The sequence below is a fragment of the Helicoverpa armigera genome, chromosome 9 (assembly GCF_030705265.1).
Source record: "Helicoverpa armigera isolate CAAS_96S chromosome 9, ASM3070526v1, whole genome shotgun sequence".
Classification (NCBI taxonomy): domain Eukaryota; kingdom Metazoa; phylum Arthropoda; class Insecta; order Lepidoptera; family Noctuidae; genus Helicoverpa; species Helicoverpa armigera.
Window position 1 is genome coordinate 11,307,483 of NC_087128.1, and position 26,333 is coordinate 11,333,815.

At 35.8% G+C, this 26,333-nt stretch overlaps 2 protein-coding genes across 3 annotated transcripts; both read left to right on the forward strand.

Moving 5' to 3' along the window:
• The first annotated feature begins 126 nt into the window (after positions 1 to 126).
• Positions 127 to 25,342, forward strand: LOC110369745 (SH3 domain-binding protein 5 homolog). Of its 2 annotated transcripts, none has more exons than XM_021325290.3 (6): positions 127 to 460; positions 5,520 to 5,582; positions 10,651 to 10,828; positions 21,752 to 21,870; positions 22,040 to 22,123; positions 22,211 to 25,342. In XM_021325290.3, exons 1-6 carry the CDS (start codon positions 392 to 394, stop codon positions 23,123 to 23,125), a joined length of 1,428 nt encoding a protein of 475 aa, XP_021180965.1. In that variant the 5' UTR covers positions 127 to 391; the 3' UTR covers positions 23,126 to 25,342. The 2 variants fall into 2 exon arrangements, with proteins under 2 accessions (XP_021180965.1, XP_021180966.1); XM_021325291.3 differs by lacking the exon at positions 127 to 460 and adding an exon at positions 5,105 to 5,264.
• LOC110369744 (F-BAR domain only protein 2) lies at positions 456 to 4,236 on the forward strand. The gene has a single exon (XM_021325289.3). It carries the CDS (start codon positions 522 to 524, stop codon positions 3,198 to 3,200), a length of 2,679 nt encoding a protein of 892 aa, XP_021180964.1. The 5' UTR covers positions 456 to 521; the 3' UTR covers positions 3,201 to 4,236.
• Positions 25,343 to 26,333: the final 991 nt, after the last annotated feature.

Below are 26,333 nucleotides of genomic sequence, written 5' to 3' on the forward strand. Positions count from 1 at the left end.
GTTCCTAAACCAACTTGAAATACTGAGTGTGATAAAATATTAAAAAAAAAACAGTTAAAACTTATAAGAAAACTGAACATCGACTAAAATAACTTACTAAAATATGAGACGCATTAAAAAAAAGATTTTTGTCTATTGTTATGATTTGACGTCACGAAGGTGGACGTCATCTTGAATGAAAAATTCTTATTTTATTATTTATTTTGCTAAATTAAACACGTAACGCGGAGCAATAATCAGTGTTAAAAGATTAAATTAAATAACCCTGTGATGTTTTCAATCAATACCAGTTGTGTGTTTTAGTACGGAGTGAAGGTGACGCTATACGCTATTGTGTCGGTGATGTAATTTAGGTGATTGGGTGGCTTCCTAGTCCTAAGTACTAACTACAATGGAAGAGTCCTCATTCACGATCCCGGCCGACGACAATGGTGATACTGAGCTCGACCCTAGAATACAGGTCAGTGAGTGAAAAATAATGTACTGAGTAACTGTTATGGTAGGCCCTTGTAACTGCAAAGATGAGTGTCAACTTTGTGGATTATTTCGCCAACGAGCACAATGGATACGATATATTATATCAAAACATGAAATACGGACTGATCGCCAGCAAAGAGCTCTCAGAGTACCTTAGGGAGAGATCGAATATAGAAGAGACGAATTCTAAATCGTTAGCTAAATTAGCGAAACAGGCGAATAGTAACTGCGCGCAGGGAACGTTCGCACCCTTCTGGGGCGTGTTGAAATGTTCCGCCGAGAAACTGTCCAACTTACATCAACACATGTTCCAGAAGTTAAGTGAACTGGTCAAAGATGTAGCTAGGTATGCTGAGGAGCTTCACAAGAAGCACAAGGCCGTCAAGGACTCTGAGTCCAACACGTTAGAGGTAGTGTTGCTGATACAGAACACTAAACAGGCATTACAGAAGGCTAAAGATGTGTACACAACAAAGTCTGCTGAGTTAGAGAAACTGAGAAAAGACAATGCATCTACTAAAGATATTGAAAAGGCTGAGGTTAAGATTAAGAAGCTCCACGAAGACTATAAACAATTAGCTGAGAAGTACAATCTAGTGAAACAAGATTTTGAGAAGAAAATGACCCAGTCATGTAAACACTTCCAGGATGTGGAGGAAGCACATCTAAAACAAATGAAACAGTTTGTTAACTCTTATGCAGACATCATACAGAACAACCATGACCTCATGGGACAAGTGCACAGGGACTTCAAGCACCAATGTCTGGAATTAACTGCGGAAAAACTGCTGGAACAGTTTCTCATAGAGAAATACAATGCTATAGAGAAGGCAGTTTTAGTTGAACTACCTCTTTCATTACCTAAGCCAGGGTCGGCTAACAACTCTATATCAGAGGCTGACCAGATATCTACTGTCTCAAATGGATCACACAAACCTCCACAGCCAGCTAAGGCACCAAAGAAGGAGCCATCATTTGCTACTAAGACTTCAAGGAGAACTACCTCACTTTTGAATTTGTTTACACCTAATTTCCAAAATAAGGAGGAACCCAGTGGAAGTATTGAGGGTGCGGCGCCTTGCTCTGCACCATCCAGCCCCAGTGGAACACCAGCTACCCCAGTGGTACCTGATAAGGATGACAATATGGGCCGCACTACTCTTAGAGAATCCAAATGGTTCTTGCGTAGTAGGAGAACTAAGCCTAAGCTGAAAAAGACCAAAAAGAAGAAAGATGAGATATCAGAAAATTCTAATCCTGGTGAAAAGTCTGATTTGGAGGAAAAAGAGGAAGAGGTACAAGCTAAAGATGATTTAATGAACTCCCCAGAAGTTGACGAGGAAGGTTATTGCATTAGACCCAAAGATGAGAAAGGGAGTGTGTATTCCTCTACAGATTCAGATTCAGAGGAGGAGAGGGAACAGAAGATCCATGTTGAAATTAAACCCATAAGCAATGGTTGTAACCCCATATCAGCTAGTGTGGATGAGCTTAGAGCAACAGTGGAAAACATCTCCCTGTATAAAATTGGTACAACAACAAGGCGTGGCTCAAACGCAAACACCAGTAAAGCAAGTAGTGACTTATTAGACCTGAACTTCTTCCAAAGTCCCACAGTGAGTAACCCCGCGTCGCCGCACGGCAATGTCTCCAATCCCTATGCTCCTCTTCAGGGCAATCAGTCACATTTACTCGAGAGCCCTACTCCTGTCTCCAACGCTGATGTTGGAGATCTGTTTTCTGAAGTGGGTGAGATGGGTTCTACTGTTCGAACTTCGACGCCTACGATGTCGTCTATCTCGCTCCCTCGACCTCCCTCGAGGCGTTCTGAAGGTGACTTCCGCGCTGCAGGCTCGTCGGGGTCACGAGGTCCTTCCCCCCTCACAATCGGCATGGCGGATACTATACCGCTAGCTGTCGCGTTCCACGAGATTATTCACTCGTACTTCCGTGGTACGGAAGAGTCCAAGTGCCAAGTTAAAATGTCAGGAGACATGATGCTCTCCTTTCCCACTGGTATCGTAGGCGTATTGGCTAACAACCCGAACCCAGCTAAATTATGTTTTAGACTGAAAAACATACACAGATTGGACAATGTCCTACCTAATAAACAATTGATTAGTATTAACGCGATGATGTCGACGCGCGATAACACGGTAGTCGAGTTCAACATGCCTGCTCTAACATCTCTCCTCAAACGGCAGTCGGAAAAGAATCCGACAGCGCAATACTTCAATGTGGACATACTGAAATACCAAATACGGCCGAAAACCGGTGCTGCGTCATGTCCCCTCCAAATGGTATCTTATTGGAAATGTGAGCAGGATCATACCGACTTGAAGGTGGACTACAAATACAATCTGCACGCTATGAGCCCGCCGTCTCCACTGCTGAACGTGTCTGTGTGCGTGCCTATGAACGGGGCCGTCAAGAACGTGATCGCCATGCCGAAGACGGCGTGGAGCGGCGAGAGCGAGCAGGCGATGTGGCGCTTCACGGAGCTGTCGCAGCACTCGGAGGACCGGGGCGTGGGCTCGCTGAAGGCGCGCTTCGAGCTCGCCAAGGGCCCTTCGAGCAAAGCCACGATTTCGGCGCAGTTCAACTGCGAGGGCGCGACCCTCTCCGGCATTGAGTTCGAGTTAATAGGCAGCGGCTACCGGCTGTCGCTCGTCAAGCGCCGCTTCGTCTCCGGCAAATACATTTGTGATAGTGATTTGAACTGATTGGTCCAAAACACTTATGAATACACATGTTTGTATATAGATCTTGTTGTCGTATATTCAGAGTGTGTATGGGATGCGTAGGTTTCTTACTACATGTTATGTGTATGTTTTGGTACCTTATAGGACTGTTTCCTGTCCACAAAAAAAATAATTTACAATAATGTATCACAACATTGTTTGTCAATTTTCGAGTTAAATTGTTAGTTGTTAATTTGAAAATTGTATTACTTATTGATTAGGGATATGTTTCACATGTACTAACTTATTTTTCAGAATAGTTAATGTGCCATTTTATACTGTATTTTGTAAATGTACACGAGTACTTGACTGTTGCACTAGTACACACAATGGACACATACCTTTGTTCACGTTACTGTAAGCGGGTACTCAGCCTATATTTTATAAAAGATGCATCACATTTTATATTGATTGGAAATACGATCTTTTTTCATAAAACTCTTTAAAGCAGCACAAATATTATAAAATTGCTAAACTAAATCCCCAAAGGTTTCTAGCTGCTTAAAGAATCACATCATTGTGACAAAAAATATAACAATAAAATTTTATTGTTTTTGGTTTTCGCTGCTGAGCAGATTTAATGAGTATTTAAACCTTTGATTTGGTAGTTGTATAACCCCATGATATAAAAGCTTTAAAGCAATACTATATCATATGACTTGGATGTGTTGTATTTGAAATTATTATCACTTAAAATAATGTTTTTAACAATTATTCTGAGGTCAATAAATGATAATTTCTCTTTAGAGTTAACAAACAAATGTGTATTTAAACAAACACTTTAAATACGTTTTTTGTTTGTACGATTGTTTTAGATATTGTCTGTTTTATTTTTGTAGAGGCCTAAGTATTGCAACAATTGAGAACTTTGGAAGGCCACAATCACTGCTATGAATAATTATTATAATTAATTGTTTCATTTATGTGAGGTTTGACACTAATGCCCATATAAATAATACCACTTATCATATTTAATTCACCTTGCATTCACGTAAAAATTAGGTCAAATCAGTTTTTTTTCATAACCTTCACTGTGAATACCCTATAGGGTTTCAAGTTATTATTTTTATGATAGTAAGTGACCCTAATATGGTAAATAATAGCCCAGTCCGCTTATGTTAATGTTTTCATATTATAAAACTTAAAAACAAAAATTCAAATTACTTAATCCTGAATAAGCAGACTACTTAAATTCTATTCTATTATGAAACCTGACTTTATTTTCTTAACTTGTATGCATCACTAAAATAATCAAAATGTTGTCAAATGTCACATAAACTGAACTTATTTTCATGAGTAAATGTAACGTTTTCTAATGAATATTATTACATTATTGTTGCAAGTAAGATTCATTGAATCTCGGCGTAGCATACTGTATTGTCATTGTTTTATCATTTCAACGCGAAATTCAATTTATGTTGATGTTGTATGTTTTAGTCAGCATTTAGATTACAACCACCGGAGATGTTTTTTTTTGTTGTTATGAAAATTGTTTTATTATTTTTTTCTTTGAGAGTATCATATAATTTTAACTCATTTACTATGTAATCTCATATTGTAATTTTATATAATATCCTTTATCCCAGCGGCCTAATATGAGTTACGAAAATAGCTAAGCGACTAACTTTACCAAAAGTTAAGTGTTCATAAAATACTTTTATTTAAATATAAATAAAGGTCAAACCATATAATAGTACCTACAACTGAACCATTCCATTAATATATTATGTCTCATAATTAAGTATTATTTTATGATTATGTATCACAAACTATTATTCTTTACACATTATAAAGGTGCGTAGCTATTCGGCTGAGTTTATTTAAAAAAACGTATTAAAAATCTCTTTTCTTTTTATAAAAATTAGATAACAAATTTTGCTAAATGCGTAATAAAATATTTTTGTAACGTAAAATTTATCGCATGTATGATTCTAATTATAATGTAACTATGTTAATTTTAAATAAAATGTAATTTAGCATTTAATTAGTTATTTTATTAGTGTCGCCAACACAAAAGTACTTGATAATAAAATGGGCGTAAACTATGTAAGTAATACTTTTAGTTCGCTTTTTTTTTGTAGGGACAGGAAACGTTCGTCGTATAAGGTACGGTTAGATAAAGTGTGATAGTGTGTCTTTTATCTAGACATTAGCGATAACTTAGTTTAGTGATAAAGACTGATGAATCTAGTAATGTCTCGGATGTTTCCCGTCTCTACATGTTGCTTGCTGTTGCCATTCGTTTGGGAGTACCAAGTGCGTGTGCCGTGCGACTGTCTCAAGTTCTTCAAACACTTTCAGGTGGAGTTGGAGAAGCTCAATGCGGCCACAGACGAGATTAATAAGCTGGAACTTGAGCTAGATGTGAGTGGTCTCTTTATCATTACTTTAGTACTAAGAAAATACTAAAATACACGGCTGATACAATGACCTAATTCGCGCAATGCAAAAAGTCGCTCGTCTTAATTGAACACGTTAAAAGACGGATGGCCAGCGTGCATGGCGCAAGGTAATTGCATAAAATACAGTTGCGCCAAACCATACATTATTAAACGTTTTACAAACAGTAGAAACCATGACGATAGGTAGTTTTTCGTAGCGGCTACAAAGTCGTTTTCAAACTGGGTTAATTTAACTAGGATGTGAAATGAACCTAGCAGTTTTATGTGCTAATGTCACACAGTAAGTATATTTTTAGAGAAATATTCCAATAAGGTATTTTCTTATTCCCTCAAAAAATACACTGCAAAACTAGACCCCATGGGAAATAAATTGTATCAAGCATTTTTGCCGTAACATATTTTTGGACCGCATAAGAATGAACGAAAAATGGAATAAATATTGTAGTTTTCCAACTTGGCTCAATTTTCTTTTTCATGTCGCTACGTTGAAAAATGTTGTGATAGTATTTTTACTTGGCAACTTAACTATTTCAGTTTGACCTAATGATCCCATTTTGGTCTCGTGTAAAATAGTAATTCTTTGCACAATTTATTGTATTAATGAACAGCGCCTGTTCCACCAGGATATTTAATTATCGATTTGTGTAAAGGCGGGTTTCCGCGTTTTTATCTTGAATAGAACGTATGCGGAAATGTGAGTCCGTGAAAGGACGTGCTCTTTGTGAAAGATTAAGCACTTTTCCTGTAACATTTACTTATTTACTTTGGCGTTGTAATTTGGGAGCGATGTTTTTCAAGTTGTGGTTTTGGGTATCAAAAATATAGCCCATGTGATCGAGATATTTATACAAAGTTCATCTATCAACCATAGCTTAATAGCATAGAAAGAGAATCTTGTAAAAATGCGATTTAATGAAATGAATTATTTTGTAATTTTTAATAACAAGTAGCTAACTGTTGTTAGCTTAAAAATCTAAATGTAAAGATGTGTTTATAAACAGTAAAACATAAACTAATAAACACCCAAAAACCAATAAATCACGCTACCACGTTATCGCAGTCAATAAAAGAAATGGCAATCTTAATAAAACCGATGCAGCGACACAATTTGCCTAAGTATACCTGCCCTAGATAAAAGATATTAATGATTTATGACCAAAACAAGGTATTTTCGAAGCTCTTTCTCACAATGCTAATGGGGATGCTCGCCATAGACTGTTGTATTTCTGAAAGCAGGTCGCGACAGAAATGATTGATAGTGCTGTGCAGTCGCGGACGAAAATGCTTTTATGCGAGATTCCTAATGTGCATGTGGACAAATGTTTTAGTCGGGGATGTTTTTGGGAAAGCAGGTTGATATTGAGGAATTGGAAGGCATGATTGATTTGGAGAAAAGTCGTAATATATTATAAGAGAAGACAAGTCTGTAGATTCTTGCCTTCCCTTTATAGAACATGAAGTAGGTACACGGCAATAAAATTGAGTAACACATACTATGTTACATCTCGCAACACCTTTACATATCCTCTGTATCGTGTTTTCGATGTAAAACCTTTCTAACATGTAACTGATACCCAAGATGTATTAGCATAAGTTTCTGCCAAGTCACCTCAGAATGTTTCACGGGCAACTTGCTTGAAGCCTTACGAGAGAGGCCCTTTCATCCAATTTTAGATCGGCCTCGCGACGAATGTTAGATACCGTCGGTAACTCAATTTACTCTTCATATCTCCGCTAAATTGAATTCCCAGATTTTTTGGGTCGTCGTAATATGAAATACCTGCAAAGTAGAAAAAGTACAATCTTTCCTTATATAACGTTGTTATTAAACCTTCGCGGAACATTTATTTGTCCCGTAAAAAAACTTCAAAAAGAGATTTGGCTGCGGTTTCGTTCCGCTAGATAAATTCACCATCCACCACCGGTCGGTGAACATTGGACATTAAAATTCATAAACCAACTTCCGAATCGATTGTAACGACTTCCTAAAATATCTCGAATGTCCCCGTTACAGTTTGGTAAATGAAACGGAACTCTGGCTGTAGTCTTTATTAATTTACTCGGAGAAAATCGATTTTCTCAAGGCGTCTTACGTTTAGATGGTGTCTTTTATGTTTGAAGTGGCATTCATTCCTCACTGGGTTGAGGACGTCTGTAGGCTTGAATACCGCCCTACTGTTTAAATACTTAAAGGTATTCTTTCAAGGATCGGGAATAAGCAGCGAAGGAGCTTCTCATTCTCATTATTTGCTCTTGATAGAAACCAGCCATCGATCTTTATGGCCTGAGCGTTTGGTCAAAGGATTTACAGCCTAGTTTATTGGCCATATATAAAAAAAAGATCCTCTCTTTTTCGAATGGTACCCTCGTTTACCTACTCCTACTTCGTAACTGCATTCATTGCACAGGACAGCGTATTACTGTCAGCATCTTTCTTCTCAGCCCCCATCTTGGTTTCTGAAGACATATCTCTCAAGTTCCACACTCAGTGAAGTATATAATAACCGCATTGTTCTCCTGGCTACTGCAGGAGCCCCTCTCGCGTGACAAACAAGATGAAACAAATCCAGTTATGTGCGTTCCACTTCGTAGTTCGGAACGTAGGCCCGTTAACTAGGCTTTGTTTTTGCAGGGTTCTAGTTAACTTTAACTGTTTTTTTGTCTTTCAAAGTTAGTAGTATGATTATCACAGTGATTGTTATACTAAGGTCAATGCAGAGGTTATCTCTGCTGATTATGTTTGGTGACCGATTAGAAAAAGTAAGACCAGTTTCAAGTCTATTATTAATTGATACGAATCTTTGATACTGTTAATCAGATTCCGTAGACAACGTTTCGATTACATGTTATACAAATTCCGATATCCCAATTCTAATGTTGTAAATTGGTTTTAACCTAAGCTCGTCAACCTTTCAACCGATCTGTGTTACATGTATCTTTCTAAGACTTACGTTATTGCAGTTCTAGTCCAGCTGTCGCTTACATCATACAGTAATATAAGAATAAAGATCGCAATACTCCATATTGGTTTGATCAACTCCATTAAGGACATACTAGAAAAATATTGCTGCAGCGCAAATGCCAATGAATTGACTTAATAAAAAGCTATTTCAAGGCGATTCGTAGGAACTGCAGATCTCTATGCAGTTTTGTTAATAGTTTTTTTAATATTGTTTGAGTTCTAGACGGTTTTCCGTTGAAGTGTTTACGGTCATTTCCGCCCCTTTTTATATTAGGACATTTTAATGTTGCGTCGACTAGAGCCGTTTAAAATGGCATTGACATATATTCTAGCGATAGACAAGAACATCCATACAAATAATTTACCCGCTTATGTCGTCTGTTGACATCTCGTTGACGTATTGTGACATGTAGTCATCCTCATTGATGTTAATTGCTGAAGTGTCGCTCGTATTTTGCCTACATTTTTCATTACTCAAAAAGTTTATATCTAAGTGAATTCAAAATCATGTAATATATCAAAAAGTTTATTTATATCTAATTGAATGCAAAATCATGTAATATATTAAAACCATTAACTTATTTTTAGAGTTTTTAATATTAATTACGATGTTTTTTTTTCTTAAGAGGGCTATCACAAATTTTCGCGAATTTAATTATTTTTTCTTGAAAGTAAGAACATACCATGACAAAGTGAAGTCTGTTTTCATTGATATTTTACCTACTGCCAGTTTTATGGCACATCTGTTTCTGCACGATTTTCTTAATCCATAATTTAAGATGGCGGGCGGGAACAAATTAATGCATATTTGTAAAATTGAATTGTAAATGAAAAGTATGATATACAAGCGTTGTAATAGCATGAACAGCGTGTAATTTTACTAACTTGACTCTCGAATAGTTTATATGTGTAAGTTTATACCTTGATATGTATTTTCTATTTTATAATTGTCGTTTCATAGACATCCATCTGACGCAGGCGTCAAAATCGCTCTGATTTGCCATTTTGGGCACTGCATAGTCTGCACTGCAGTTCAGTGTGGTAAGCTTTTTGTTCGGAACGTTCTATCTAGTACGTAGTACATATATATCGATGTAAAATGGGCACAGGTGTCATGACAGATGTCAATGACCGACGAAGATATTTTTTATCCTTCCTGGCGCTTACGCTTGCTAGTCCAATGTGTTGGTATTTCGGGGCTTTACATGGAGTATATTTGTCGACCTATTTTGAAAGATATGAATGACATAGATAAGTCTGAAAGGCTGTCATTTTATGCCCGGAAAAATATTATTCACTGGTGACATATTTTTCTGACCGAGAAAAACCAATCTTCATTCAAAAGTAGCATATAACTAAAGATGTAACTATAATACCTAAAATATCTTCATACAATACCTGTTGTAAGCAAACAAGAGAACAAATGCCGACTATCACAAGGTGCGTCAACGCGATACGGCGGAGGTCGGCGCGGGCGCAGCTCGCGTAGATTAGGTCAATTACAGCGGCCCCGCAGTATGACACCGCTTCATGTCTCTAGTGTGATGTAATGCGCAATATTTGAAACGGTATTAATAGAATATTGTATAAAGGAAAATTATTTGATCTAATAATATTTAGTATTTAATTCAATTTAGAAAGTTATTGGACAATGATTGTCCTTTTGAAATTGTTTTGCGATTCGAAAATACAATAGGTATTGAAGATATTGAATGCTCAGTGATTATCATGTAAGATTGATACAAACCTGCAGATCACAAGATAAGATTAAAAATATGATCGAAACAATCAGAAATCTCTCAATTTGACAAACACGTTGGCGCAATCGTTACCATGCCGGACTGTCGAATTATTGGTCTCGGGGTCGATTCCCGGTATGCTCAAGATTTCTGTGATGAGCATCCATAATAACTATGGTCTAGGTATAATCATAATATGTTATATACTATACATGTAAAGTTTATCATTGTGTTAGCACCCAATACACAAGTTAATAAACAACTTGCCATTTGGCTAACCGGCCGTGTGAAAAGGTGTCGCGATATTTATTTCCTTAATTTCTCCTCAGGAGTCTATGAAGACATTCCACCTGCTTCTGAACGAGACATCACGGCGGCTGCAGGCGTGGACCAAGAGGTTGGGCACCTGCGTGGACAAGTCCAGACCTTATTACGACGCTGTAGGAGTCGCCACTACAGCGAGACAGGAGTGCCAGAAGGCTGCTGTCCAGTTTCAAAGGGCTAGTGGTAAGTGAGACCTCTTGTTTATTCATCTTTGTTTGGAAGTACTTACGGCTGTCCTCAAGGAGAGTCAGCAAACCCCAGAGCCGAGGCCTGCCAGGACTGCGGGATTGTTCGAAAGAGTTACCGCGGCCCTTGTACACAAAGGGACTTGATGAGTTTTATCCAGTAAGAGTCTGACGGTCATTTGATAATTTTCCATAAAAAAGTACATGCGGCTGAATACTAAAAATCCATTTTTAAACGTCAGCTATGTCACACTTAAATAAATTGCTGAATCAGAAATACTTTTTAGTAACACATAAAGTTAGGAAAGTTGAATGTTTCGAGGATATGATTGAATTATCGAATGGAGGTCACGACGACAAACATCAAGGGTTCATTCAAGTATGTGCCAAGCCAGAACAATTTTCCTAAAGTATTAAGACGCTTCGGAATTCATTTAATATCTAATTCTAGAGGCAGTGTTGCCACATTAACATATAGACATTGTTGCTGATATAAATGTCATTTACCTTGTTAGGTAAATGTGACCTTTAGATAAAATGTCATTATCAAAATTATACCTACTAAATTCATTGCAAATGCCGTGATATGAAACTGTTACTTTGTAATATTAAAAGACGCTTTATTATCTATTAGCATTACCTATATAGAAAAATGTTCATCCCTTTCAATATAATTGGCTTAATGAATGACAAAATCCTACGTAAAACGTATTATGTATTTGGCAAAGAGATGACATAACCGGAAACTTTATTACAAAAGACTATCGCGTCGAGATTCTTTTCCCTGACTTCCTGACGGAAAAATATACGACATATCGGCCATTTGGCAGTACTGCCAACTTCTAAGTAGTTCTGAATCCAATGGAAAATGTTTAGTCCGTAGTTTTATTAACCTGAATTGTTTTATCTAAACTACCTTCTACCAGTGCAACCCGGATAAAAAGTAGCCTATAGCCAGGCCTCTGTCACTCGACGTACTTGCGCGCGATAAATGCCTACCGCTCGCTGGGTTACCGGTAGCCCCACGCGGCTCAGGGCTTTCGACAGCCGTTCGCGACGCGCGCGTTTTATGTTTATTATTTTTATTTGTGAACATTATTGTTTATTTTTTATTTGGTTTTTAAAATTATCTAATAAACTGAAGAACTATTTTGATTTGTGTAGGTGTATATGTGACTATTTTAGGAAAATATAAAGGTTTCCTTTTATATATTTACAGGCATTTAGAAATATTTTATACCTACATATTTATGAATTTTTACTTAAAAAAATAGGTTTCTATTTTTTTAAGTAAAAATACTTATCTTCTTTGTCATTTTAAAAATAAGCGACTTACTTAGATACTTATACCTTATACTTAGTTATACATACATGCAATGATTACCGAGTTTTGTAGCTAAAAACATTTCGAGTATAAGTAGGTATAGTTCTCGTCCAACTAAATGGTGGCTTGGAACATTGCATATATCGCTGCGCAGAAACCAATTTTGGGCAAGTAGGTATGTATCAGCGGTCAGCGGTGTTGTGCCAGGAGTAATAAGTAAGCATAGAATACTTGCGTGTTCTGTGCTCGAAAAGTAGTTGGGCACCCCCATTGATTCGGGAAGTCAGTTACAAATAAGCGTAACTTTGTTCCCTATTTAATTGTAAGAGGCAACCCTACACTCGCTGTCGGCACGGTCGCGGTCACTGAACTGTGCGTTATCGCATTGAAATAACAATCGAGCGCTGGAGTTTTTAAGGTTCATTTTCTAACGCAGCTATAAATTTGTAGGTAGTTTGGGAACTTTTAGGTGCTTATAACAGTAGGTATGGACTTTTTTGTATGGAGTGATTTATCTGTTACGTAGTAACTATTACATATATAATCTGTGCTATAGCTTTCTTCGATAAATGGGCTATCTAACACTGACATTTTTTTCCAAATTTTCCTAAGATTAGTGCCTTCAAGCAAACAAAAACTTCAGCTTTACAATATTACTAGCTTCTGCCAGCGGTTTCACCCGCATCCCGTGGGATTTTCTGCACGAACCTGGATAAAAAGTAGCCTATATAGCCTTCCTCGATCAATGGGCTATCTAACACTGAAATATTTATCAAATTTTCTTAAGATTAGTCCCTTAAAGCAAATAAAAACTTAAGCATTTTATTATTACTAGCTTCTGTCAGCGGTTTCTCCCGCATCCCATGGGAACTTCTGCACGAACCTGGATAAAAAGTAGCCTATAACCTTCCTAGATAAACGGGCTATCTACCACTGACATATTTTTTTCCGAGTCAGACCACCTAGTTCCAGAGATTAGTGCGTTCAAAGAAACATCGCTTCAGCTTAGCTTATAATATTAGTACAAGTTGTCGTTTGTCTTATGTCAAAGTTTTCTTATTTCCGACCAGTGGTTCGAGTCCGGTTGCTTGTAATTTCCGTTCGCGCGGTCACTTCTCGGTTTTATGTAACTAAAGGTAGATGAGAGTGAGGAACTGGGTGTTAGCTAGTCAGTGAGTTTGTATACTTTGCAGTTAATATTTTAAACCCTGCTTTGGTTGCGTACTCGTTCAGAAACTCTTTTCATTCAGACGTTTTCTTTTCCTCTACCAATCACTTCTTCGGTCTTTCTAAACCTCCGCGTATTGGCGTTTATTAAAACATCTTTTGTGATATGTCTATTATTATTATTCTTTATTGCACACTAAATATGAAATACAAGTAAACAGTTTATGTACAACGGGGAGCTTAACCCAGAATGTCTATATGTTTTCTTTTGAAAAGGTTACCACAAGTCCCTATCCATTATTTTTTTGCTATGTACACGTAATGCTAATTTGTCTTTCATTTATAAATAGTCACATGACTTTTATACAACCTTAAAATAATCACCATTTCATCCTCCATATTATGCCTGTCACGAAAAAGGTCAATGTTTAGTCATAGCTATGAAATATACCCTGTCACTCGCTGAAGGACATCTTAGCTTCTTAATAAATTAAAAACTTACTTTGCCTGGTTTTTATCATGGATAATAACGATTCCAATGACAACTTTTTCGACAAATTCTTTTGAAAGTTGACCATGATAATTGATGCGTGTATAACATATCACCCTTTATATGACAATATCATAATCTTAAAACTATACTAACCGATTTATCCAGAAGTTGGATCCACCGAGTATGTTCCATTTCTACCAATATAAAAGTTATCCCTACTTACACTGGTGACAATTAACACAATTACGGCCTAAGCCGGTCTCATAAAGGTCGCAAGTGTTATATATGACGCGATATTAACGTTAACACATCGCTCAATTTATCTTTACTATGATTAATGATCGCTCTGATTGCTGGATATTAGATAAATAACATTTAAGTGAATTTCCTGATAGTGCTCTCGATTTCTCTTGGTATCTTTATCTTTAGTGTTATTGAGAGCGCATTGAAATAAATTATATGTATTTATGTTTTTTTTTTATAGGCAATAAATAGTGAACATTTGGAAAAGTAAATAACAGGTCATAAGATTGGTCTAGATTCAGCGATTCTACTTTTGTGATTTAAATATGTCATCAGATTTCCCCTTATTACTACAGAGTAATAAATTAAACTGAGTCAAGTAGGAATTTTCTCTACTCTTATATTATTATGTGTATTGAATACCTCAGGGCTATGGAAAGGGTCTTGTCGGAAATATACAGAGAAGGTAAATTGTATGTTAACATGCGCATTCATTACTTTTATATCTCAGCCCATATAACAAGACAAGACATATAATTAATTCTGTAAGAAATAGAGGTATAATAACATACTTATTCTATTTTTCATATGAGTAGAATTCTCAAAAATATTACATAACTTTTGTGAATAATATTACGCTTATTCAGGTATTTGTCAATGAAAATAACAATTAGCTGGAATCCTTATGTGTCTTAGGTATTTGGTTCACGGTTCTGACCTGTTTGTGCTACTTTTAATAGTATTTGCTTTAGCTGATAAAGTCCATACTCCACTATGTCACAGCCCATATAATATATGTTCTGAGTGTCTACTGAGTGGACTGCATCACCTACATATGTCATTTCGTATCGTGAACTTCCTAAAAAAGTTTTCTCTTTTATCTGATATTTTCAATGTATTTTATTCACTTCAGGAATATAAAAAATGCAAATCACCCTTTATCAGTACACCTATAGCAGTAACAACCAATTACTTAATCGCTTAAATTGCTTTAGAAGTTGGCCGTGATATGTTATCCAATACCTCTGCTTATTAAGCAAATTTTGGCGCCATCCCAAAAAAAACTTGGATCACGATGAGATTGTAACGTAACGTAATAAATATAATAACGTAAATGGAATAACGTTTTTATCAAATCTTATGTATTTCGTTTTCAATTCAACTTTATGTGAAATACTATTATAGAATAATGTATAAAAAAACTTCTGAGGAAAAGTTTAGGCTCGCAGAGAACAGAGAGAAAATACTCTTTTCTGAAAAGCTACGCTAGTTATTTTGTGAAAAATCTAAACCATGTACCTATCTCGAGCCTTATTGAACACGAATTGAAAATTGCTCCTCCTTTGGCGAAATAGTTTTAACGTCACGACACAGGAGAGACAATATCCATTCCTGAAGGCTTAAAGTTAGACATTATATGAAAAACCCAAACCAAATATTTCGAACCTTATTGGAAAACCCAAATTGAAAATTGTTCATCCTTAGGCGAAAGAGTTTGAAACCTCACGACACAGGGTATCCCGGTTGGGGCTAAGAGTTAAGTATCTATATTACCATAATCGTAAGTTCTTTATGAACAAACAATATTAATAGTGAACCAACATACACACACAGTCCCAGTTACAACGCGAAAATCAACGTCAACACTCGTCCAATTTGCTACAGCAAACATTCTGATCGTTGCAACAATAGATAAATTGCCATAAACCGTTTGCACTGTTATCAGACCGGTTTCCTACCATCCGGGCTCAAGGTCAAGGTCGGAATATTAGATAACGTTTGAGGGACCATGTTTGACCCTGCCCTGTGAAGGTCATCCAGCTAATGTAGATTAATGTGGTAATTTGTACTTGTAGGGTAAATTGGAATTTTATCTGCTTTGGTAAATATGAAATGTGCTCTGTTTAATTTGAAGTGGGTGGTTTAGGCATGATTAATTGCTTTTTGTAGGTGTTATTTCATCATAATGATGAAATGTTAGTCAAATAACCGTTCAGCAGGGGTAGAAATATTCCATGAAATTTTGAATACCTACGCTTTGCGAAATGTTTGCAAATATTCATAATATGTATTCAAAATATTATTATTAATAGATATTGCAAAATACAAATTGCTTCTTATATTTAAAAATTCTACAGTCCCTGGCGAAAATCTGTGGGAAAGTAAAGAAAGTTCAGTAACTAAAAGGAAGTAAAAAAATATAATTTGTAGAATCTGTTTGCAAATATAAAAGCATGAAACAAGCTTACATTAGCCATCTACAAAAGTATTTTCCGCGAGAAACAAACAAAAAATTACCAAAAACTTTTACCAAAGTAAATGTTTTTTTCGCAGTACAGATACCTATTAAGGGAGGAAAGGGGATGGACCGGGATACCCAACAACGGAAATCCGACCGATCCTCCCTTTAACCGACCAGTTTCTAAATGGAACCTTTTTTATAGCCTTCCTTGATGGAAAAAATTGGTAATAAAAACTATTTTTAGCACTCAAGGCTGTGTAAAAAGGTGACGGAATTATTTTATGATTGTTCTTACTTGAATTCGTGAGAAGAATGTTGTTAAAAAATAACTAGTGTTATTGTTTTTGAATACAAAAATAAAATGTAAACAATTGAACAATTATTTTTTGTGATAACTTACGGATTATTTGTTTTTGATTCATTCATTAGAAAATGTCTCATTGTTTTAACTGGCACTGTTTCGAAATTAAATATTTGTGTTTTTTTATTAACTCGCATTGAGCAAGCGTAGTGATTAACGCTCAATCCTTCTCTGTGTGAGAGGAGGCCGCAGCCCAGCAGTGGGACGATAAAAAGGCTGATGATGATATTCATTTGGATAAACAGAGCTTACCCCAGTGGGTTATATCAACATGAGTTAAATACAATTCTGACGATAGACCCTAGATACAAGAATTTACTTAGCTTTTAAATATTAAGATAACAACTATGCAATCACCATATTAGTAAAACCAAAGTCTATATTGTATAAATAAAACATGGACAACAGCTGTGCACGATTACACAGATAACAAAGCAAATCATAGATAATCGCTGATTCATAGAGTATAATCGACATTTGTTTGCATACCTGAACTAATTCTCACACTATAAACGTATTGTTCTTGATTTACTTGAACGTAGTATTTTCGATTCTGCATAGTTTACCGAATTCCATTGATACTCAATAACTTTATTGCATACCATAATGTGTACAGGCTGGTGAGTAAAATTAAAAGAAACAGTTATGGACCCTGTCGGCCACAGCAAAGTTAGTTTTTAGAGAAGAGGACGAAGAGCATTTTTTAAACATAATAATATTGAATTAAATGATTGTTATTAGGAGGGCTTAAATCATTGCTTTCTTTGTTTATTTGGTCAATCAATGCTTATTCATTCTTTGTATATGAAAAGTGTGCCCTGCAGTGGTTCATACTAATGAGAAGAGTCTTTTGCCCTGAAATAGAACAGTATAAAAACTGATGATAATGATGATTGGGTCCATATCGAGTTCTGTTGATATGGCTGGATCTAAACTCTCCTTAGCAACATATTATCATCATCATCCGATCCTTATCCCAACTTTAGTCGACGTAGCAAGCCTTCTTTCCTACCTCTCTGGTTCACATCATTTAAATTAAGAGGACGAATTGGAATTTTTGGCGCCAAGGATGTCAATTTTTCTCAGTAAATACAAAACGGATCAAAATACAACTTGGTTACCTGAAAGTTCATGATATAAACCTTATTTTGTTAGTTGTAGAAACATGATTAGGTAACTTTTATAACAGAGAAAAATATATCAAACATACCTCTTTTTAAAAAGAGATTCACATATTATGGGCAAACGGGACCGATTAAAGCCTCTTAACTTTTTTAATAGTTGAGTATATACATACTCTTTAAAATTGTAGTAGGATTTTTTATCAAATTATCATTTCTAAATAATAAAATTACAAAACCATTTTGTCGCTTACGACTTTTAGTTATAAGCTAGCGCGCGTATTGTTATCCTCGCCCCGCTCAGACGCTCCGACCCCTTTTGGCGCCTTAGATGCGCGTGCCGGTTATGGAATTATTGTTGACCACTTCCTCGCCTTAACGTAAAGCATAAAATTGAGTTCGTCCTAATTTGAAAATGCTCATCAAATTCTGGAAACTCGTTAAACTAATAGAGAGTAACGTAACATTAATCCCAAGAGAGAGGCTTGGCCTATGTGTAGAGTAAACATCGTTATAGTGACATATTCGTCATAGAAAATCCACAATATTATGCTCAAAAGTTCAAACTAGCTCGCGGCTGCGGTTTCGGCCGTATCCTGTGGGGAAAGACAAAAAGTAGTTTATAGCCTTCCTCGATAAATGAGCTATTTAACACTGAAAGATTTTTCAAATTCTGGCAGTAGTTCCCGAGATTAGCCTATGTATCTTTATTTAATAAGCAAATAAACTCTTCAGATAGACAAGCGTAATGTTTTTCCGCGGTTTCTTGCGCTTTCCTTGGGAACTTCTTCCCGTACCCGGATAAAATATAGCTTCCTTATTGGGGATCAAATCGAAACGTAGCTTTCCAACAGTAAAAGATTTTTTTTTAAATCAGTCATGTAGTTTCGGAGCCTATTCATGTCAAACAAACAATCAAATATTTTCTCTTTATAGTATTTAGTGTAGGTTATAATAGCAACAATGACCACAAAACTATCAAGCTGATATGCAAAATATTTAGCACAGCAGACCACACGAAACAGGATTATCATATTCATATGTACAACGAACAGTTTAGTAACGTGATCCTATTCGTTTTAATTAGTGTTCGTGGCGCGGTGGCTAATGGCACGTGTTTGTGTGTTAGGCTGGGTTTACACCGCATTGCGTATGAATTGATATAAGTGCCGATTGCGGTACCGCCCAATTAGATGCTGAAGTAGAATTAGAATAAAAACGTAGTTTTTGAAAAAAAGGTTTAATTAAAGCAGAATGTTTCAGAATTGAATTAAAGTCCAGTTGCAATAAGTCCGATTTGGTCTCCTCACAATTTATGTAATTTAATTAGACAATTCATTAGGATTGGCATTGAAATCTTTGCAGTTAAGGCTCCTGTGTTGTAGCTTTATAATAGTATTGAAATCCAGCCCAAGTATAGGTAGGTATATGTCCAAGTATAGCACAGCAAGATTTTTTCAGTTTTTAGTCGGGTGCTTAGATCTTTTATTTCGTCGGTAAGAGACCGTGTATGAGTTTGTTAATCTTACTTAATCATTATAACAAGCATTATACTGCTATGAATCTTGAGTGTAAAACTACCTTAAATCCCGCCGTATTAACGTGTGCACTATAAATAGCACTTTGTTAGCGAAGACAATATTTAGAGAAGATACACTCATATATACACTCGTATTATTACCATAGATACACTCATATTATTAACATTACCTATGTAGATGTGCGACCGGTTTCTGTGACGATGTTTGTGTCAGTTAAAGGATTCGTTTGTATACTATTTGTGTGCATGAATCATGTTATTTGTGTCTTCAAATAATAACTGGCTCAAGCAAGATAGTCAACTATCTTCCCAAAAATCAATCCATATTTTTGTGTCATATTGTTAATCGTATTCAATAAGAGGAAGTTAGGATATATTTCGAGCCTTCGCTATCCCATTCTATATTCATCATCATCATCTTAGTAATAGAACTTCCACTGCTGAAAATAGGCCTTCTCCCCTATTGATTTCCAAAAGCACCAGTTGGAAACTTCATCCTGTATTATTTTATAAGAGAAAAAGATCCAGACGACTTGAGAACCTCCTCGTTTTTGGGAAGTCGGTTAAAAAATAAACAGTAAACATGGAAATATTAACAGGGCCTTATACAAGTTTAGACAGTAAAACAAAACACAACAAAGCGACAATTAGCCGAGCTGTGCAAGTGGCTTCGTGACCCATTTCTCTCACTAACAATCTCACGTGCCGAGATAAGCGGCTCAAACTATCATGTTGTTATTTTGTACATCTGATAAACTATGTATTTGGAAATTCATCTGATAGCCGACTACTATCGATGTATTGATGTATTGTTTCGTCACTAAGATAAAACTTTATAGGTACTTATTTGATTTATATTTTTTTTTCTTAGCTTCAAGTGTCCCACTGCTGGGCACAGGCTTTACCACTTTGTCTCCACACCTCTCGATCTTTCAAGTGGTCCCACCAATCAGGGTTGTAGGCGTCCAAGTCGTCCCACTACCTCTTCCGGGCCTGCCCCGCCTGGTGGCCATTCTGTGGTATCCAGTCCATTGGGTGATAGATACTTATAAAACAGCATTTTAGGACTTTTATACGTATGAACAAAGGAAAAGAAATAGCTTGTAACTAAACTTGTTTTTAACAATTTACTTATAAGTTACAGCAGGACATTGATTCTTTCATTTAAAATCTTCATTTTGATAACCAAATTCAGTGCATATTTCATGAAACCAGCTGAATCTCATAAAGTACACAAACGGTTCTAATATCTCATGATATTGTGAACATATGTAAATACCGGTGTATGACAGCCCACAGGAAATCGCTTATCAACGGCGTTATCAGTTAATTCAATTATGTATGATTTTAACACTCGTCTCGCCCACTTATTGCGAGATTCAACATCTGCATAGTTATTATAATAGGGCATAGTATTGACTACTAGGTACTGAAATAATAATTATTTTATAGCGAAATGGCGAAGAGAAATAACGATTAAGCTGACCCCACCACCATGTGGGATACATACCTGGCAGCAACGAGAGAGAGTACTTACTGAAGTACTATTATTTTTTTCGTATAAATTATGACACAGCTGATTCATTTACGTAGTTTCTTATGTCTAACAAGTACATCATTACATCATAAGGAATTTAGCAGAAAAAATCCTTAATTTGTACAGTCGGTAAGACTAGTTGTGGTCCACCAGATTTGAAACAAGTTTCTGATATATCTATATTAGCTAATATTTACTTTATAATATAGCGATAAATTGAAAACATCTCATCATTTCATGACGTTCAAATGAATTTCATCCACAGTTTGGCAGATCAATTGTACCCGTAACAATTATACATTCAAAAATACAATAACTTGATATGTCTATTGTTTATTTTTCCTACACATGTTTCCTCTTCAATGAAGAGATTTTAATTAAATAATCTTTGTTTTGTTTTACCATTGATTAGATATAAGAATACGCAGTTACTCACACATGTCTAGACTTAATCAATGCAATATTATTTGTTTATGATTTTAAATAGCTACTCTAGTGATGTTATTCATAGTTGAACGACTGCGGAATAAACCGTGTTTTACGAAAATATTCCGACTGAACACGTGTGATTAAATATCTCTGTGTTAGTATGTGATATATTTTTTTCAGTGACCTTGTCCGAACGTGTTACTGTATTTCATATCTTAGTATGGCATTTCGTCGTGATAAAAAGTTTATTGTTCTGTCTCCCATTGCTGACCTTTACACTGGAATAATGACATACAGGGCATTGAACGTCATCGCCATGCTTGCTCAAAGCTGTTCATAATTTCCTTGCCTGTGAGTGCAACTGACCTTTGAAATGATTATAACTCTTTGGTTCGGTAGGAATCCTCTGAACTTCTGACCATATGCTCATGTTCTATCTCAAATATGGTGTATATTTGTTTCAGAGCTGCATGCTGCTGCAAAAGAGACAGTCACTCTAGCTGAGCAGCGGTTCGTGAGCAAGCAGGATGAGTGGCAGTTCGACAGCAACTGGCAGGAGGTGCTCAACCATGCCATCATCAAGGTGAGCTGGTACCCGTAGATTATGGCTAGCCTAGTCTTCATTCTTACCATAAAGTGCCAAGGTACAGCTTTCATCTGGTAAAACTTGAGTCTTGTAACAGAGTATGTGCATGTATTCATATCTTTAAAAGAAATGTTTGGTTTGTGATCGGTTCCTTGGTCTTTTTTAGGTCATGGACGCTGAAAAACGTAAGGCGGAGAGTGGACGTGAACATCAGAAGAAAGCGGCCGCATATATAGCAGCTGAGAAGAAGGTAAACATACTACATACTCTTTTTAGTTAAAACATAGTTTAGTAAATATTTTATCTGACATTTTTTATCGCATACTTATATCTCCAGGTGACGCAATTAGAAGAGAATCTAAAACGCAACATCATCAAATCGCGAGTATACTTCGAGGAGAAGAAACTGTGCGACGAACAACTGCAAACACAGAACGAAAAGATTGAGAAGCTGCAGCGTCTCATCGCTGACGCCAAGTTCCGATACTCCAAGTCTCTCAAAGCCCTCGAGAAGATTTCTGAAGAAATTCACAGAAGACGCGGAGAATATCCTCCAGATAAAGACAGTATTCCTGTAGGGCCGAGAGAGCCAGGAGTCGGAGCTGAAAGAGATGCCATCCATGACGAGGACGCTGCCAAAGCTGAACATGAGAAAGACGAAGACTCCAGTCTTCAAGAACTGAGGATGAGAGTCAGAGAACTGGCTTCTAAGCCAATAGAGAAGGACATAGAAACTGATGAAGCATGGGCTTTGGAATTGAACGAGACTATCAACAAACTAGACCAGTTGCTGATGATGAAGGAAAATAACCAGCAGAAGAGGTCTAAATTCACCGCAAGCTCCCCAAGAAATTCTAGTGCGCCGTCAACTAGTACTAACTCAGGGAAGTATAGTCACCCACCGAGTGATAGCTGGAAAACTGACACTAACTTAACCAGGACTAAATCTATTAGCAAAGACGTTGTGTACGAACACAGTAACCCACCGATTGCGAAGACCGAGAAGTCAAAAAGCATGATGTCTTTAGACGTGCTCGCTTTAGCTCGAGATACCAATATGATGGATAGGGAATCATACTTGAAAGCGGTTATAGAAGACAAGTCCCCCACCGGGACGTATACAGAGAGCAATTCCGACAGAAATGATACTCCAGACGAAATTCTGATGGTGGAGTGTGACTCCAGTGATTCTAATCAGAACCCAGTCATTAGAATGACGAGTTCCACGGTATCTGACAGTGACAACAGTTAAATATGATGACATACGCACGATCGTTGATTATTTCTTTCATTGGTTGTGGATTTATTTACTAATTTAGTAACAATAAAAATTGCAAATGTTGTGCAGTCTTTTTCAAAAAAATCGTAAGATAATTTTGTTCGTGAAATGCTTTAATTTTATTTTGTTCTAGTTAATGATCGTGTGTAATAAAAAAAATGTTTGTAACTCACAATGCAACCTTTCACTATTGAATGTCAATTTTTTAACGTTAGATGTTTTTCTAGTAAACTTTAAAAGTTAATAAAAATTTGTCAAGTTGGTTTTTGTGTTACTGTTTAGTGTTCCCGACAATGCTAGAATTGTTATCTTTGCAAGGATACTGATAAAATAAATACTCAATTAAGATAATTATCACCCACAGATGTATTCAAATATAAGTATTTACGTACACATAAGCTCATTTCTTGTGAAATCATACTGCATTTTGTGTTTTTCCAGAGTATCACGTACATAAACATATATTTACATTGTCATTCGTTTTGTAATCAAACTGACTAATGAAATATTACATTGTAAGCGTTTTGATATAAATTCTGGCATTGTTGAGACACGTTCTTAGATTACGATGTATTTTTGAGCGATTCTGAACTGTCTGTTTCGTAAAATATAGTCTAACATTAAGAAATTACCTTTAAGGTCCAACAGTTTCGAATGGGCTAGTCAGTTACCATTTGTTCATTCATTTTTACGATTTATCCATAATCTTCAGCAGTATTGTATCTTAAGATATATCCTAATGTTTGCGAAACCGACAGTCCCGAAAATAGCTTAGTAAAATTAGTAAAATCTTCAAAAATAATGGTCAAACATCTGTCTCGATTCTAAAATTAGGTTGTAGTCAGATTAAATTGAAATCTTTATCTAATTCTATACACCTGGGGCAATTAGACAAATAATCGAGATAAATGTTTGATTATATTTTAATTAACGGGCTTATGATATTATTAAAATTAGAATCGACACTTAATTTTCACTAATGAGCCATACCAGTCCACCGACTAGCGCTCACAATTTATTATTTATTTTTCGTCATAAAAAACTTCTTCGTGTCATTTTTGTTAGAAGTTTACTTACTGATAAAAATTGATAGTGAACATGCGAAAGCCTCATAGAATTAATTTCGAGGTCACGTTTTCAAGGTTTCACATATTTTGTATTCAAGATTTTGTAAAGCATTTTTATCGATAGATTTGGTGCAAAATTGAATGAAATTGGAATTTGTGTGTTGGAAAAGGGTATCTTTTGTAAGGAGTCTATAGAGATAGTTATTGAAGATTTGTTCAATTATTTCGTCTGTTCTTTATACGTTACTTTCTTCTACTACGTCTGTAGTCTGAACTTTTAAATTCTAATAATTTCAATACATGTGACATTTTCACAGTGCCTTCATTTCTCATTAACACTTTTATAAACTTACAACAAAGACTGGATGAGGTTGGTACTTAAGATGGTTTTAGAACTAAAACTTAATATATATTTATATGATTTTTATTAAAATTATATAAAACAACGCAATGAGGGTTCACTAACATACTCATAAGTTTAAGAATAATAAAAATATGTTTAAAACATCAGCATATTGCATTTATAATCGGAATATCGAGCGAGCTCGTGGCAATGGGCTGATACACATATTGGAAAACTGCCAAGCGGTTTCAAATATCCCAATATGGCTTTAATAACTAACATTTTAATCTTGTCTTTATTTCTTATGATTTACTAACGCGTTGTGATGTAAATCCCATTGTCACTTGAAAGTTTAGAAATAAAATTACTTACATTTAAGAATACTTTTAAGTTACTTCTCTAAAGTTGTGAAAAACGATAACACGATAAATCAATAAGCGAAAAAATAAAGTCTCTAACAAAGAATGAAATTAAAAATTATGACGGTAACTTTATCAAGCAATTTATGACATTCCTATTCTAGCCAGAATAACGATATTGTAAGCAACATATGTATTTATGGTCCTTTCGGGAAAAGTCAAAAATACTCATTATCAATCTGTAATTGGAAGAAAATCTAATATAATGTGTTTGATCACGGAAAGCACCTATGGTAATATTGTGTCGCACTTTCAAGAGTTTTCACATAAATGTTGTACACATAGTAATGAAGTCTGTATGTTCGTAATCAAATTTAAATTCCACTCTACGTGTTTTCAATAAAATGAATGTTCTAAATTATTGGTGTTTTATTTGTTCACGAGCGAAGAAAAATCATTTATTAACACAACACAATGCATACATACACATAGAATAAAAACTACAAAAACAGCAATAGGTTGCGCCAAATAGTTCTAGTTCAGCATTATGCCAGTCATCCTGAGGCTGGTTTTCAACCTATGCGGAGTTGCGGGTGTCAATCATTATGAAATAATTAATGCTTTAGTTTAGAGAGTAATAAATAATAATATACTAAATAAAAAAAAATATTATGGATAAGTCACAAAAAATATATACAACATGTAACGTAATTAACGCACACCCTCAAACACCCCAATTAGAATATTATGTTATAATCATAATACACACACTGAATTTTTAATTTAACATGTTTATGCATTGTTATTTACTAAATTAGTTATACCAATTCTTGGAGAACTTTTTGGTCATACTACTACGCACGCAAATATCGCACCGCGCGCCGCTCGACTCGACACAACACAACGAAACTACGGAAAAAGCCGACAATACACGAAGTCTTATTGCTTTGAGTTACGGTCCATTTGAATTTGTTTTGACTGTACAGGGTTAATATGACAATAATTTCCGTAGTTTTAATTATTTTTGGGATAAAAAATTACCTATATTAAAAATGATATAAATCGATTCACTAAACGATTCTGAACAAACTAATTTCAGGATGTGCGTTAATTAAGTTACATGTTGTATAAAAACAGAGGGTAGACACAAAACTACATGTAGTAAAAAAATATTTATGCCAATGCATACCTACTACAAAACCACTAAGGAGATCGCGGCACGAAATTTTTTTTTCATTTGTTGACCTGTGTTATTAGGTAAGGGCTATACTCGGGAAACTGCGGAACCCTACACGACACGCTCTAGGCCGGATTTTTTTTTCGTAGGGGTTTAAAATTATGGGCGTCATAGAAATTTCTCCCAGGGCGCTGGTAGAGTTAAAACCGGCACTGCATAAACATAAGCCACACAC

Bases quoted from the DNA above. Each gene is read 5' to 3' on its own strand.
- LOC110369745 (XM_021325290.3), top strand. From the start codon at position 392: ATGGAAGAGTCCTCATTCACGATCCCGGCCGACGACAATGGTGATACT. The intron at 5,583-10,650 runs GTGAGTGGTCTC...ATTTCTCCTCAG, and splicing joins AGCTGGAACTTGAGCTAGAT to GAGTCTATGAAGACATTCCA. The intron at 21,871-22,039 runs GTGAGCTGGTAC...GGTCTTTTTTAG, and splicing joins TCAACCATGCCATCATCAAG to GTCATGGACGCTGAAAAACG.
- LOC110369744 (XM_021325289.3), top strand. From the start codon at position 522: ATGAGTGTCAACTTTGTGGATTATTTCGCCAACGAGCACAATGGATAC.